Source organism: Crinia signifera, chromosome 3 (assembly GCF_055691185.1).
Source record: "Crinia signifera chromosome 3, ASM5569118v1, whole genome shotgun sequence".
NCBI lineage: Eukaryota > Metazoa > Chordata > Amphibia > Anura > Myobatrachidae > Crinia > Crinia signifera.
In genome coordinates this window covers 43,354,049-43,367,838 of record NC_139219.1, presented here as the reverse complement: position 1 = coordinate 43,367,838, position 13,790 = coordinate 43,354,049, and the positions used below count along the sequence as shown (strand labels likewise).

The following is a 13,790-nucleotide window of genomic DNA, read 5'->3' as shown; positions in this document are numbered from 1 at the left end:
CTCCCCAAAATCTAACTCTCTCTGCACATGTTACATCTGCCCCACCTGCAGTGCACATGGTTATGTCCATTTCAGAAGAAATTTGCCTTTGCAAGTGAACCAGAATAAGGGCTGTGGTGTCCAGTGTGGAAGATTGGACTAGAAGTTCCACTTTAGGCATTCTCGCTACACTTTTATCCCAGTCCTCTCTGGACACTGTTTGTTCCACAAGGACAAAAAGGGATCTCTAGTAAGCTGATCACGTGTGTGAATGTTTCTGAACCTGCATAAAAAGAGCTGTGATTTATTGGTTGTAGGTTTTTCTCATGACCGGTTCATGTGGCTTCACCTATGACTTTGTGCATCTTTAAAAATACACTGAAATGCTAAATTTTATGGGATAGGTGCCTAGTAGAAACTTTCAAATATATCAAGGGTTTTAACAAGGTACAGGTGGGAGACATTCTTCACAGGAAGAGGAGCAGCAGAACAGGAGGACATGCACTGAAACTAGAGGGAGGAAGATTCAGGGGAAATGTGAGGAAGAATTACTTCACAGAAAGAGTAGTGGATAAGTGGAATAGCCTCCCATCAGAGGTGGTAGACGCAAATACAGTAGTACAATTTACACATGCTTGGGATAGGCATATTGATATCCTTACAAAAAAATAAGGATCGAATATGGTTTGAGGTAACATGTTTAAAAAAGGGGCAGACTAGATGGGCCGTCAAATTCTATGTAATACCCCTTTCAGACAGAAAAATCCCAAAAACCCAGGTATTTCCCGGATACAAAAACGCGGGTAGAACTAGGCAGCAAGGTGCTGACCCCCTTTCACATAGGAGCAAAAACCCGGGTATTTCCCGTGTCGACCCCTTTCACACAGAAGCCGGATTTTTCCTGCAAAACTCTGTGTGTCATAAGAATAGGACAGTTTTAAAGGCACACAGAGATGAGGTCATCAAAAGTGGGTGGTGACTGCTCACTGCATTGCATTAACCATGGCATGACACAAGGATATGTTGTAAACAAGTTTTATTGTTTTTATATACTGTAGGTACATGTTACCTCACATGGCTGTCAGTATATTTGCAATGTTTGAGTACACTGTGGCATCTTTGACTGTCCCAGTCATCTGTTTGCCGATATCCTCCTTCCCTCTCACTGCCAGCAGCTCTCACCTCTTGCTTCTACCAGTGGGCCATGCTATCCTTTTTTCAGCTCCCTAATGACCTCAGAGGCCAGCTCCATTTTCCATGCCCTCCCAGCCAATCAGAGAAGCCTATCCTCACAACCAATCAGCCAGCACCCCACCACGAGAGCCAATCAGTGCCTAACAATGTGTAATAATCCCAAAAACCCGGGTCGTTTCCTTTCAGACAGTCGGCGACCCGAGTTTTTGGAATACAGACCCGGGAAAAACCTAGGTAAATACCTGGGTCGAAGTCCCGGAACTTTAGACCCGTGTTGACCCTTTCAGACAGAAGAAAAACCCGGGTCGACACGGCAAGAGCAGGGAAATTCCCGGGTCTTTTTTTCTGTCTGAAAGGGGTATTCGTATCATTTATGACCCCCCTTATTGCCTGGCAAGATGCAGAAAATAGTTGTTGCATTGATTTCACAAGTGAGCAGTAGACCACTGTATGAATCAGAATTTGCTTTATTTGGACAAGTACTGTATACTAGGAAATAGGTTTGGATTGCTGTGCAACAGTCAGATAGGTAACAAGTAAACAGTGACAGAACAGATATACTGTGTAGAACATGTACAGATATGCACTAGATGTACCCTGAGGAAGGTGATGGACAAGGACAGGGGAGACACCGGAAACATATATTTGCTGAGCTGTGCAGCACCTAGAGCACATAGAGTAAATATATTGTGTGTGTGTGTACATACAGATGTAGCCTCCTCGTTGCTGCAACATGGCTGCTTGTGCCCATTTAACGTGCCAATGTTGCGCGCACACAATGCGTTTCTATGAGCACAGTAAGATTAGTGCGGAAACGATGAGCACGGCTACATCTGTATAACTGCGTGTATGTAAATTATGAATACAAATATTTATTCATATTAAAATATAAATGGTGACACATCTGGGGCAAAGCAGTTGGTTACTGCCTCACAGCACTGAGGTCACAGGTCCGATTCCTACATACAAACTGCCTGGCTTTTGTATATTCTCCCTGTGGGATTCCTCCGGGTACTCTGGTTTCCTCTCGTAATTCAAAAATATATTGATAGGTTGTTTGGCTTCCCAGTTAACCCTAGTGTAAGTGTGAGTGTGAGTGTGTGTGTGTGTGTACATGTGGTAGAGAATATAGGAGTGATTCTGGATGACTCAGTAAGCTGTGAGGATCGAGCACCAAAGATGTCCCACACAGTCGCCAATGATTCCCCTCTTTTAACATGCGAGGGGATGTTTAATGAAAACACATCTCCTCGCTTGTCTCCGCAGCAGGAGAAATCATTTGATGGTTGGTGACTCATCTATATAATAAGTTAAAGAGTCTGTGTGTGTGTGTGTGTGTGTCCGTCGCATTGCGGACACACCGTGGCACTCAGAGACACCAAATTTGGCAACAAGATACCTCTGGACCCGGTGGTGTGCACCTCGAAGCCGTTTTTGGGAAATTTCACTTAGAATTTTAAAAAACACCAAGTTTTAATTTTCCTTCATTGATGATCTGGGGGAAAAGATCGACGATCTGGGAAACCGTGGACGAAGGAACAACTCCACACCTGATTTCATTGCTGTCATTGAGTATGACAGACACATTCTAACATTATGGTGAATGCTTTAAACAATTAGGAAATAATTGAGGATATACATAGACCACACATAACACACACACACGTACACATTGTACACGCGCACACACACACACACACACACACAGTACACCACATACGCACACATAGCACACAACACACACATTTATACGTAGAGCACCTCAAACACTTAAGTTGTGTACACACGGGGGAGATAGGGGCTGAAATCGCTGGAAACACACCGCATGCAGTACAATACAAATCCATACACACTACAACACACACCCAAAAACAGTACAAAAAACACACAACTCCTGGCTTCAATCAATTCTATGGAGACGGACCACGATAAAATGGCCGCCCCATAAAGCAGACAGTTCCCTGAAACTGTTTGCGGTATGGGGGCGGCCATTTTATCCATTTTATCGTGGTCCATCTGCATAGAATTATTAATTGAAGCCAGGAGGGGAGCCGGGACGCGCAGACAGGTAAGCCTGCGGCGATGGGGGGGGGGGGGGGGGGTGGCACCGGCGGCTGGGGTGGGGAGGGGGGAGGCGCTCCTCCATTAACGACGGGGGTGGGGAGGCCGGCGGGGAGGGGGGGGAGGCGCCCCCCCATTAACGGCGGGGGGGGGGGGCGCCCCAAACCAAGCTACGCCACTGAGAACACACACACACTTAAACAGTGCCAGGATATGCACAGCACACTACACACACATATATACGTATCGCACCTCACAAACTTACACAATCGGCAGAAATACACACAACACAACAAACACACACATAACACACAACTCACAGTACAACACACACCAACATTCACTACAACACACACCCAAAAACAGTACAATACACAGAACACACACTTAAACATTGCACAGATACACACACATAACATACCTCTAACAGCACAACACACACCCACTTTCACCACACACACCCAAAAAACAGTACAACACACACAAAACACACATTTAAACTTTGCACAGATACACAAAGACACAACACACACATACTGTATATACATAGCACACCTCACACACTTACGCATTGGACAGATACATACAATATAGCACACAAAACCACATACATTACAACACACACAAAAACAGTACAACACACACAAACACACAGAACACATAAAAAATAATTTGCAGTTTATTTAACAGTCTGTACCGGCAAATAAAAACTGTACCTAATGTACCATTTCTACTTTGTTCCCCATATCCGTCTCTCCAGTCCTCCAGTTGCACTGAGAAATCTTTGTCCTGGCCAATGCACCCATTGATCAATACAAAGTGGGTACACTGCACTCACCCTGTTACTCAGTTGGATATCAGGCACTGCTCTGCCTTAAGGGTTTCCCAGACTCTTTTGGTTCATAGATAATGTTTGGTCGATGGGCATGAGCGCTGCATGCATTTGTTTGAATGTTATGAGTTACACTGTCAGTGAGACGCTCATGCTGAGCCTGCTGTCAGCACAGCACATACTGTAGGTGCATGCTGCTGCTGCCTGGGAGGGGCGGAGGGGGACGGGGGGGTCAGACAAGGGCCCCTCCAACAAGCACGGGCCCAAGTAATTATTACTCCCCTCTCGGCAGCCTACACGGGGCCGCAACTCGGATCAGATCAGAATATTGACACTCGTTTGTCCTCAGGTTTATATAGTTTGGCATAAAATAATAATTGATTAACTATTCCCCCTTTCCCTTTATTGTTGACCCTGTTATTCATCATCTGTTCACCACAAGGCGTTTAAAAAAAAAAAAAACAACAATGTAAATTAGGGATGCCAATCCCGAGATTGGGAGCTGGTTGGCTGGCTGTTTATCACTCTGCATTTTATCACTTTTTGAAGCTTGATACATCTGGTCCTATATCATTAATGATGCACACTCCAGCGGATCCTTAAGCCGCAGTCCAATCTGGTGATATCATCAGAGACTGCATGTTTGGCGGAGGTCCCGATGATGGCACTGAACAATATAGCTACTGATATTGTACAGTGTCGTTCGTTTTCACAGCACTGCCGACATAGTTAACAATATCGGTGGTGCCACGTATCTTACAGTGCGTACGGACCTTAACTCTGGGCTCAATGTGAGAACACACAGGTTGAGTATGTGGTGACTGAATAGGTAAAATGTTATGATAAAACCTTAAAGGTAATGTCAGGACCCTGCAGAAGCTCTGGTCCAATACTCCCAATGATTCATGAACTTGTTGTTGTTCAGGTGATTTTTCTGTAAAAAAAATTTTTAAATAAAGTTTAATTTTGTAAGAAATGTATTTTGTGTAGATGGGAAAGTGCTTTTTGGACTTGTAGATGGGAGTAACTAGCTGTTTCATTAAACTTGTTTGTTTTAATTAAGTTTTTTTTTTTTTTTTAACAAGTGTAGCTTGAATACAATTAGAGACATTTTCCATAACCCAAATATTCTGGAGGATTTTATTTGGTGACAAACACTGTTGTACTATAATTTTTCCACTGTTCATTTTAAAAACCATGTAGTAAAATCAGCCATTTCACACCTTCTAAGAAATTAAAATACTTTGCTTATGGCGACAATAAAGATTTTGTTTTTGAATGTCACATTTCACACGGCGAACATATAGGCCTTTGATATGTGCGTTAAGTTTTCATGAGGTAAAATTTCATTTTACCACAGCTAATAGAATCGATGTGGCTAGGCATCGAAAATGTAGATTGTTTTCTTAAATTTGTTTGTTATAAGAAAAAAAGAAATATCTGCATTTATTGTGGAGTTCCATGAATTGGTTTACAAATGCAAAATTCAATTTCATGCATTCCAAACTGATTCTGTACCCGGAGACGCTCTCAGTACTGCTGACACACAGATATTTATTCTTCTAGGGCAGAATTTATTTATTTTTATTTACAGTTTCTTATATAGTGCAGCAGATTCCGTTGCACTTTACAATAGTAGGCCGTGATAAAACAGACAGACTTGGAGGTAGGAGGGCCCTGCTACAAGCTTACATTCTATAGGGATATAGGAGGGAAACACAAGGACATGCATCAGTAATAGCATAGCAGTCCCACCAAGTTACAAGTCCGGAAGGGAAGCTATATAATACATAAGTGCCTCAGAAGGTTATGCGTGTAGAACTTAAATATGATAGGCTTGCCTGAAGAGGTGAGTTTTCAGGGAACACTTGAAAGTTTGGAATTCTCAATTTCTGGCTCTGCGGTAAGTATAGTGACTTTCAGCAGGATTTTCTATATGGTGGGATATGGATGAACTCCCAGGTGATAATTAGGCACATTGGGGGAAGCAGGGTTCTAGGTATATCTACACTTATACATCACATAAGCAAACCGTGGAGAGTTCTAAAGTGCCATCCAGTCAGCATGCACAGATTGTGGGGGTCATTCTGGTTTGCTTGCTATTTAGCAGGTTCGGCCCATCCCGATGTTTTGGGGACTTTGCATGCACATGGTCTGTTATGCGCATGTGCGGTTCTCCTTTGCGAATGGCTCTGGCGACTTGCATAGTCGTGGAGCCCTTCGCATACATCGGGGTGGGTGGAGATCGCCCATGAGAAGGTCCAGCGTTTTATGTGTGTCCCCATGAAACCACTCTGCATGCCCATGGGTACCGGGCAGGACGATGTTTGCTGGGGATGGGCGGCTGACATCACAGGACGTTGCCCACCCTGTCTTCGTCCTGGCGCTCGCAAATAAAAGTCAGTTCCCTTTGACTTTCATTTGCGAAGCCAAGAGAAGCCCTTAATATCTTCCGCGACCATCGAATGATTTCTCCTGCAGCGGAGACATGCAAATGGATGTGTTTTGTTACACATCCCCTCGCATGTTAATGAGGGGAATCGGCCAGGGGACGGGCGATCGGACAGGCGGCGTATGGCTTCTCTGGTGCTCGATAAGGTGCGATGTTCGCAGTTTACTGAGCAAACCAGAATGAGCCCGTGTTTGAAATTAAAAACTGCCTGTTATATTATCACTTTCCAATATTTGATACATTTCCCCCTAGGACACTAATAACAGGAAGGGCAATATAACAACGTTTCCAGCATAACAGATTATTGTTATTTAGAAAAATCTAGATCATTTGTGACACAAGTTCGGACATTAGTAGCACTGTGACTATTACATCAGGAAAATGTTTTACTTTGCAAATGTTTGGGTACGAATAATGAAGATTGACAGTCCTGGTCAAAAATAATTGAGATCCATTGTTGTTGTTTGCCATAAAGATGTACTCCAGTTGTAAAGCTGGACATTAAGACTCTCCTCTAGCCTCCAAACTTTCAAGCGTTCCCTGAAAACTCACCTCTTCAGGCAAGCTTATCATATTCCGGAACCCCCATACAACCTCCAGTAACATTTATATCTAATTGCATCCCATCATGACTGTCCTGTAATCTGGTTGGACTGCCATGCTATTGAATTATATCCTTATGTATCCCTCCTATTATCCCTATAGATCAGGGGTGAGGAACCTTTTTTTGTCCAAGGGCCAATTGTATGGTGGAAAAAGCCTTCGGGGGCTATATGTAAAAATTTCTCTTACAAATTGTCCTGCTGCAGCCGTCCCACGCTTCAGTGGCTGCTGCTGCATAGGACTGAATAGGACTGACAGTCTCCGGTTGCTGTTGATTAAGAGGAATCTTGCAAGAACTACCGACCTCTCGCAAGAAGTCCCCTGTACTTGACTCCCGGCAAAGCCGCCGGGTGGGTAGTAGGGCCACTCAGACTGCTATGGGGGCCGCATACGACCCCCGGGCCTGAGGTTCCCCACCACTGCTATAGATAGTAAGCTTGCGAGCAGGGCCCTCCTACCTCTATGTTGGTTTGTTTCTACCCAGTTTGTTTAATCACTGTTGTTTCCAATTGTAAAGCGCAACGGAATATGCTGCGCTATATAAGAAACTATCAAATAAAGTGTAATGGAATATGCCTGTGCTATACAAGTACTTCAAAATCAGTTGTATTTTTACAATTTATATATGCGCACATTTCATATGTGACCACTTGGTGGAGCTGTGGTGCTGTAGTATTCTCCATCAGCAGCATGCACCTAGGCTCATCTCTGTATGGTATTATGTTCAAGGTCAGGGGGCAGCTGTGTAGATTATGGTTTAATTTCTGCTTAATGGGAAAAGAAGCTAGATTTTCAATGTAAAATGGGCTCTTTAGTTTAATAATGAATAATTGCCTGTACCTGAAGTGAGCGCTTGTGTTATAGACTATATCCCTTTGAGAAGAATGCCCTTGTTTCTCTTTTTTTTATACTTTCTAGCTGTCAGAAGTTCAGGCAGTACAGCTGAAATACAGGTTTTACCTTTGTGATTGGCTGTAAAGCTTCATCGCTTTCAAATAAAATAAAAGCACGTTGTATTGCCTATATTTGTATCCTTATATCCTATTGTCTAATGCTCCACAGTAATATATTACTTCCATGGAAAACTCTGCAACCTCTGTACACATTTATCATGGCATAAGTGAAAATGTAGTTCTTTATTATTGATGGAAATGTTGAGCTAAAGACATTTAAAGTGCCCCTGTGTCCATTATTTAAATAGCGCCAGGGCTATTTTTCAGCAGGCTCCAGCAGGAACTGAGGCCCTTATTCTGGTTCACTCTTTCTGACCAAATATTTCTTAGATGGACAAAACTATGTGCACTGCAGGTGAGGCAGGTGTTACTGGTGCAGAGATAATTAGGTTTGGGTGGGGTTTTACACCTACCTCACCTGCAGTGCACATGGTTTTGTCCATCTAAGAAATATTTTGTCAGAGTGAACTAGAATAAGGGCCTCAGTTCCTGCTGGAGCCTGCTGAAAAATAGCCCTGAATAGCGCACACCTATTATAATACTGCGCTTCATATATGGCAAGGGACATTCGTCCCTGCTCCAATGGAGCTTACATTCTATAGACATCATATAGACATATATACACTTAGAGGAGTGAAGAACATCCATTTTTTTGGCTATTTTTCCCGATGTTTTGCCAATGGTTTTTATCGGACTATCCGATTATGTCGCCCAATAAAAAACACTTTTCGGCCCGAAAACACACAGGTTCAGTGAAACCTTCATTAGGTGCCAGCTAATTGGATAGCCCTTGGTAAATCAATTGTTCAGTAATCATGGGGAAATGTGCTAATACACCACTGCGATGTATTGTAGCAGTGTATGGGCCATCCGACCCTCCGAGGCGCCCGGGACCTTCCCGGGCAGCAGGATCGCTCTTTTCACGTGCAATATATCGCGTGCAGCCCCGCTTGCCGCCGCCGGGAGGGGGGCCGAGTTGGAGGTCGGGCAGCAGGTCCGATGTGCAAGGGACCGCGCATAGGACCCGAGCGGGACATCAAACACATATGGTTTGGACTGATTTCTTGGCCTAATCCGGCAGGATTGGGTGACATCGACCCAAATCGTACTAGTGTGTGGGAATATTAATTGTTTTTCTAGCACCCTGTGCCTTCAAAACCTGCGCAGTTCCTCTTTCCTGCCTGGAGTGTCACTTGTATTGTTTCTAGTCAGTGCGGTCTGCATCTGTGCTGAAATACAGACCAAATGTGCTTGAAGTAGCAAAGCAGAGTTCGACATGCCAGGCAGGAAATGACAGTCATACATCTGTCATATATCTGTCATATATTTGACAGATATATGACTTAGGCAGGATAATTCAGCTGCATGTTTCATAATATCAGGCATTGATTTCTTTATTGATTGATAGAATATTCATATCTGCTTAGACATCTACCTATATTAGAACTGCGTTTTGTCATAATGTTACGTCTATTGCTGCCCAAAAAAGCAGAGATGTGACCACTGGCCCTAAAATGACTTTGATCCAAAGACACAGATTATTCAGCACTAGGAAAGATCATGAACGGTTCAGTTGCAGCAGGTTGCCCACAATGAGCCGCATATCACCGTGAGAACAGAAGAGCGAAGCGGCGGCAGCATTGTTATTGCTGTTAAGGGGAAATCCCCATGTTTATTTCTGTAGCATGTGGAATCAGCACAAGGTTTTTATTACTCTTCATCCTGTTTGCCAGGAAGGTCTGGATCACATCCAATTTCATCACATACTTGTGTGGCCATGTTGGACACTGATCCTGTAGCCTAAGTTCTTGATGCCTGTGGATCGCTGCCCTATTGCTGTAGGCAAGTGCTGAGACTCTACATTCTGAAAGCTGTCACTCGGGTAAATGTATGAAGCAGTAATAAGGGAGGAGAGGAGAGATGGCCAATGGCAACCAATCAGCACTGAAGTAACATCTGTAATTTGCATAATATACAATTGTACAGAGCAGCTGATTGATTTGCCATGGGCCGGTTCTCCTCCAGCTCACTTCCTCCTCTGGCTCACTTCTCCTCCCTTATCACTGCTTCATACATCTAACCCTCAGTATCTTAGGCAGTCATCGCTTTACTTTCTCATTGTTTGGCTGTATGTCACTTTATTCTTTGACTCACCAAGTACTTTAGTTTGTGTCAGTTTTTCAGTATTTCAAAGCAAATTGTCAACTGTCGTTCTCTCATTTATTACCAAGTTTTTGCTCCAATCAGCCATATCCGACAATAAATCTGTAGATGTATGGTCAGTTTAAGAGTGATAACCGTCCAGCCACCCAGCTCCTAACTGTCATTTTCAAGAGCAGCCTAAAAACTTACAGGAGTCGATTGGCTGGACATGTATCACTCTTAGGGCCAGATGTATCAAGCTTCAAAAATTGATCTTGGCAAATTTCCTCCTTATTCTCTGTCCACCTGATCTCCACCCAAGGCATTGTGCTACAGAACTTTGGGATCTATTTACAAAGTTGTTTTCTGCATTACTCTTTAGTAATAAGTGTTCTAAGAGATGTAAATGTTAGGCTGGGGTACAAAAGAATTGGGCCTCTGTTGGGGTCCTTGACTGTGATGTTTTGTGATGGGTGGGGCTCCAGCACCATTCGTCCATTTGCATTCTCAATCTGAGCAGGAATTGGGGAAATAACTGTCCAATTGGTCCTTGATGCCAGGATGCCAGTTGGGCCTGAGGTTTATCAAGCTTTATGACCAATAATCTTGAAGAAACACCTGTAATGTATTTGCTGTGCTTTGCAATAACACCTGTGTATTTTAGCGGCACAGAAATTATATTGGCCCCAATCAGGCCTTTTGTACCAGCCCTCTGGTCACACTGCATCACTGCAGATTTCCCTGAAACTTTATTGCGTGTGTAGTCTGCAAAAAAGGGATTGACCAATTTGTAAAAATGGTTTAGATTTCAATTAATTTGGTAATATTAATTATATCTGATGTTTTGTGTAAATATACCATGCATTGCTGTTTATTATCAATGCAAATACTGTATTTGCTGGCGTATAAGACTACTTTTTTCCCCTGAAAAACATGCCTCCAAGTGGGAGGTATAGGTGCACTTATATAACAAACTCTATATTTTGAGAGGAAATGTTGGGGGGTCGTCTTATACGCCGGCAAATACGGTACTTACATTTACTCCTAATCTGTAATACTTACTCTGTTTGAAATCTAATGCTGTATCATTGACTTAAACAAATACGGTTTTAAATGGTAGAGAATTGATATATTACACATTATACCAGTTTTATTTATAGGGAAAAGCGGAACTGGGAAAAAGTGCACATGCGTAGAGAATCTGAGTATAGATGGTACAGGTATTAGGATCCACAAAATTTGATAATGCATTTTTTTTTTAAACAAATGATCAGTGTGGAGGTGCTCCCATGAGAGTAAAAATATCAAGAATACGAAGAAGGAAAAAAATACTTTTTGTTGGGGCACTCTTTTATTAACTTTATTGTACTAGTTACCAGCCTGTCAAAATGAGAGAACAACGTAACCGTATCGTCTGCGCCAGCGACTGTGTGTTCCCAAATGGAGAAACGCTTACCGATGCCGGCTCTGAGGTGAGCGGCGGCTGGGGGGTGGGGTAAGCAGCGCCTGTGCTGCCGTTGCTGCATGGCCATCGTTAACAAAGACCTTCCTCGTCTGGATGAGGGGGGTGTGTCGGGTCTTCATCATTCATCATCATTTGTACACACTAGGCGATATTGTCCACAATATCACTAAAAAAGCCCTTTCTGAGGGATGTTGTGAACTAAATCGCCTAGTGTGTATGGGGCTTTAAATTGCTGAGTCAGATCCAATCTAGTGGCCGGCGTCGGGACAATAATTGAACTCCCATAAAGGTGAGGAGCAGTTTTAGCCTTTTGATGTGTGTCCCTGTACAGTCATTTACTTTACACTTGCTGTTTGTTTAGGGAACGAGGGCGCCTCCTGCAGTGTGACTGCGCAGATGGTCCTTGTTTGCTGCTGGCGGAGTATGAAGGAAGTCTCTCTGCTGTTGGGGTGGCTGTGCCAGAGTCTCCCCTTGCAGACCCAGCAGGACTCGTGTGGGGGCCTTATTACCGTGGAACAGGTAAATGACTATTTCCCATACAGTGCAGACAGTTCTTTAGAAGGGCTCTTCAACAGTAAATAAAACCTTATGAAAGTATGAGGGACTTCTCAAGTAAGTAGATTTGTAGTCCAGTCAGATATTTACAGTCATTAACATTGTTTTATCTTTTCAACAGTTTTAAAACTTGCTCCAATGATTTGTTTCGATTGGGCCTTAGTCACATGATTTATATTTCCTACAGACCCCTCACGTAACACTACCAGTCTCTGCTAGTCTGTAAAGACTTTAGCGGTCTAATATAAATTGCTAACGTGTAAAACTGTAGGTGAGCAAGGTTTTCCAGAATTTCATTAGTAATCAGGGATTGGCATTAAGTGTTGATGCAGCAACAGTTCTGTGACTAGATGAGATGTTGAAATCACTACTAGCGAAAAGAATGTGGGTGGTAATTGTTGTCTGTTTCAGACTTCTGGGGGTTGCGAAACGCTTCTTCAGTTAAACCGAATATTTCATTGTCCAGACTAGAAGGTTCTTTGTATTAGAAGAGAAAACGGTTTTAGCTGCGCTAAAATGTCCACAAAGTAAGGGTAAATATGCGGTGCAAGTCCTCACCTTGCATTGCATATTTAAATATGGATTTAAAATCCATATTTTTTCAATGGACTGCATTCAACAATAAGGTAACCCGGACTGGCCAAATGACATCTACAGCCAAACGGGTTGAACCAAGCACCCACCAGGACAGTCAAAGCGGTTTATAATGTTTTTCTTCTGGACTTTGGACTACAACACAGATCAGTGCAGGTCAATCTGCAACTAAGTGGTGACTATAATTCCTCATTGGGTCCCATTATTAATTTTATTAAATATTTTAGTGTATTTTATAATGTGATATTAAATATGATATTCTTTCATTGATGTATGTATTTTTTTTGTGGACATTTTAGCGCTGCTTAAACCATTTTCTCTTCTGTTAATTATTCATTTGGGGAACTGACCACCCCCTTAAGCAGCAGCTTCTTAAGGGAACAGCATCTAATTAGGCGCTCTAGATTAACCATTTTTTTCTTTGTAATAGAAGCAGCGTTTGCTTACCTGCCGATCAGTGTTCAGTGTCCGCCAATCCAGTGTGACTTGAACCCAGGGTTGGCACTGAAGTATGGCTAACAATGATATGTGTGGTTCATGTGACAGAACAGAGTCCGGTGTAATTTCATGATCTTTCATCCATTATGGTGAAGTTTGGACAAATTACTTTATTCTCACTTTATACTGCCTGAACTTTTTTTATTTCCCCATAAAGTTCAGCCCAAATTGTGTTACTTTCTCTGACTGCCAGTGGCAGATGGCATTTTTACATATCTATACTTTAGCTCTTCGTGTAGTGTGCAGAAGAAGTTTAACAACACAGCCCTTTGCCCCCAGGGAGCACTCTTGGGCAGATTTATTAAGCCTGGTGAAGTGATAAATTGGCCCGATGATAAAGTAACATACCATAACTGCCATTTTTCAACCTCATTCTTTAACTTGACAGTTAGGGGCTGATTGGCTGCTGCATTATCACCAGCAACTTTATTATTTCACCAGGCTTAATAAATATTTTACCCG

At 42.8% G+C, this 13,790-nt stretch overlaps 1 protein-coding gene across 1 annotated transcript in view; it reads left to right on the top strand.

The window, feature by feature from the left end:
• THADA (THADA armadillo repeat containing) overlaps positions 1 to 13,790 on the top strand; it is a 544,422-nt gene that overhangs the window by 70,388 nt on the left and 460,244 nt on the right. The window contains exon 21 of the mRNA XM_083175704.1: positions 12,043 to 12,200. Coding sequence (XP_083031830.1) covers positions 12,043 to 12,200 — 158 coding nt within the window. The remainder of the gene's footprint in view (positions 1 to 12,042; positions 12,201 to 13,790) is intronic.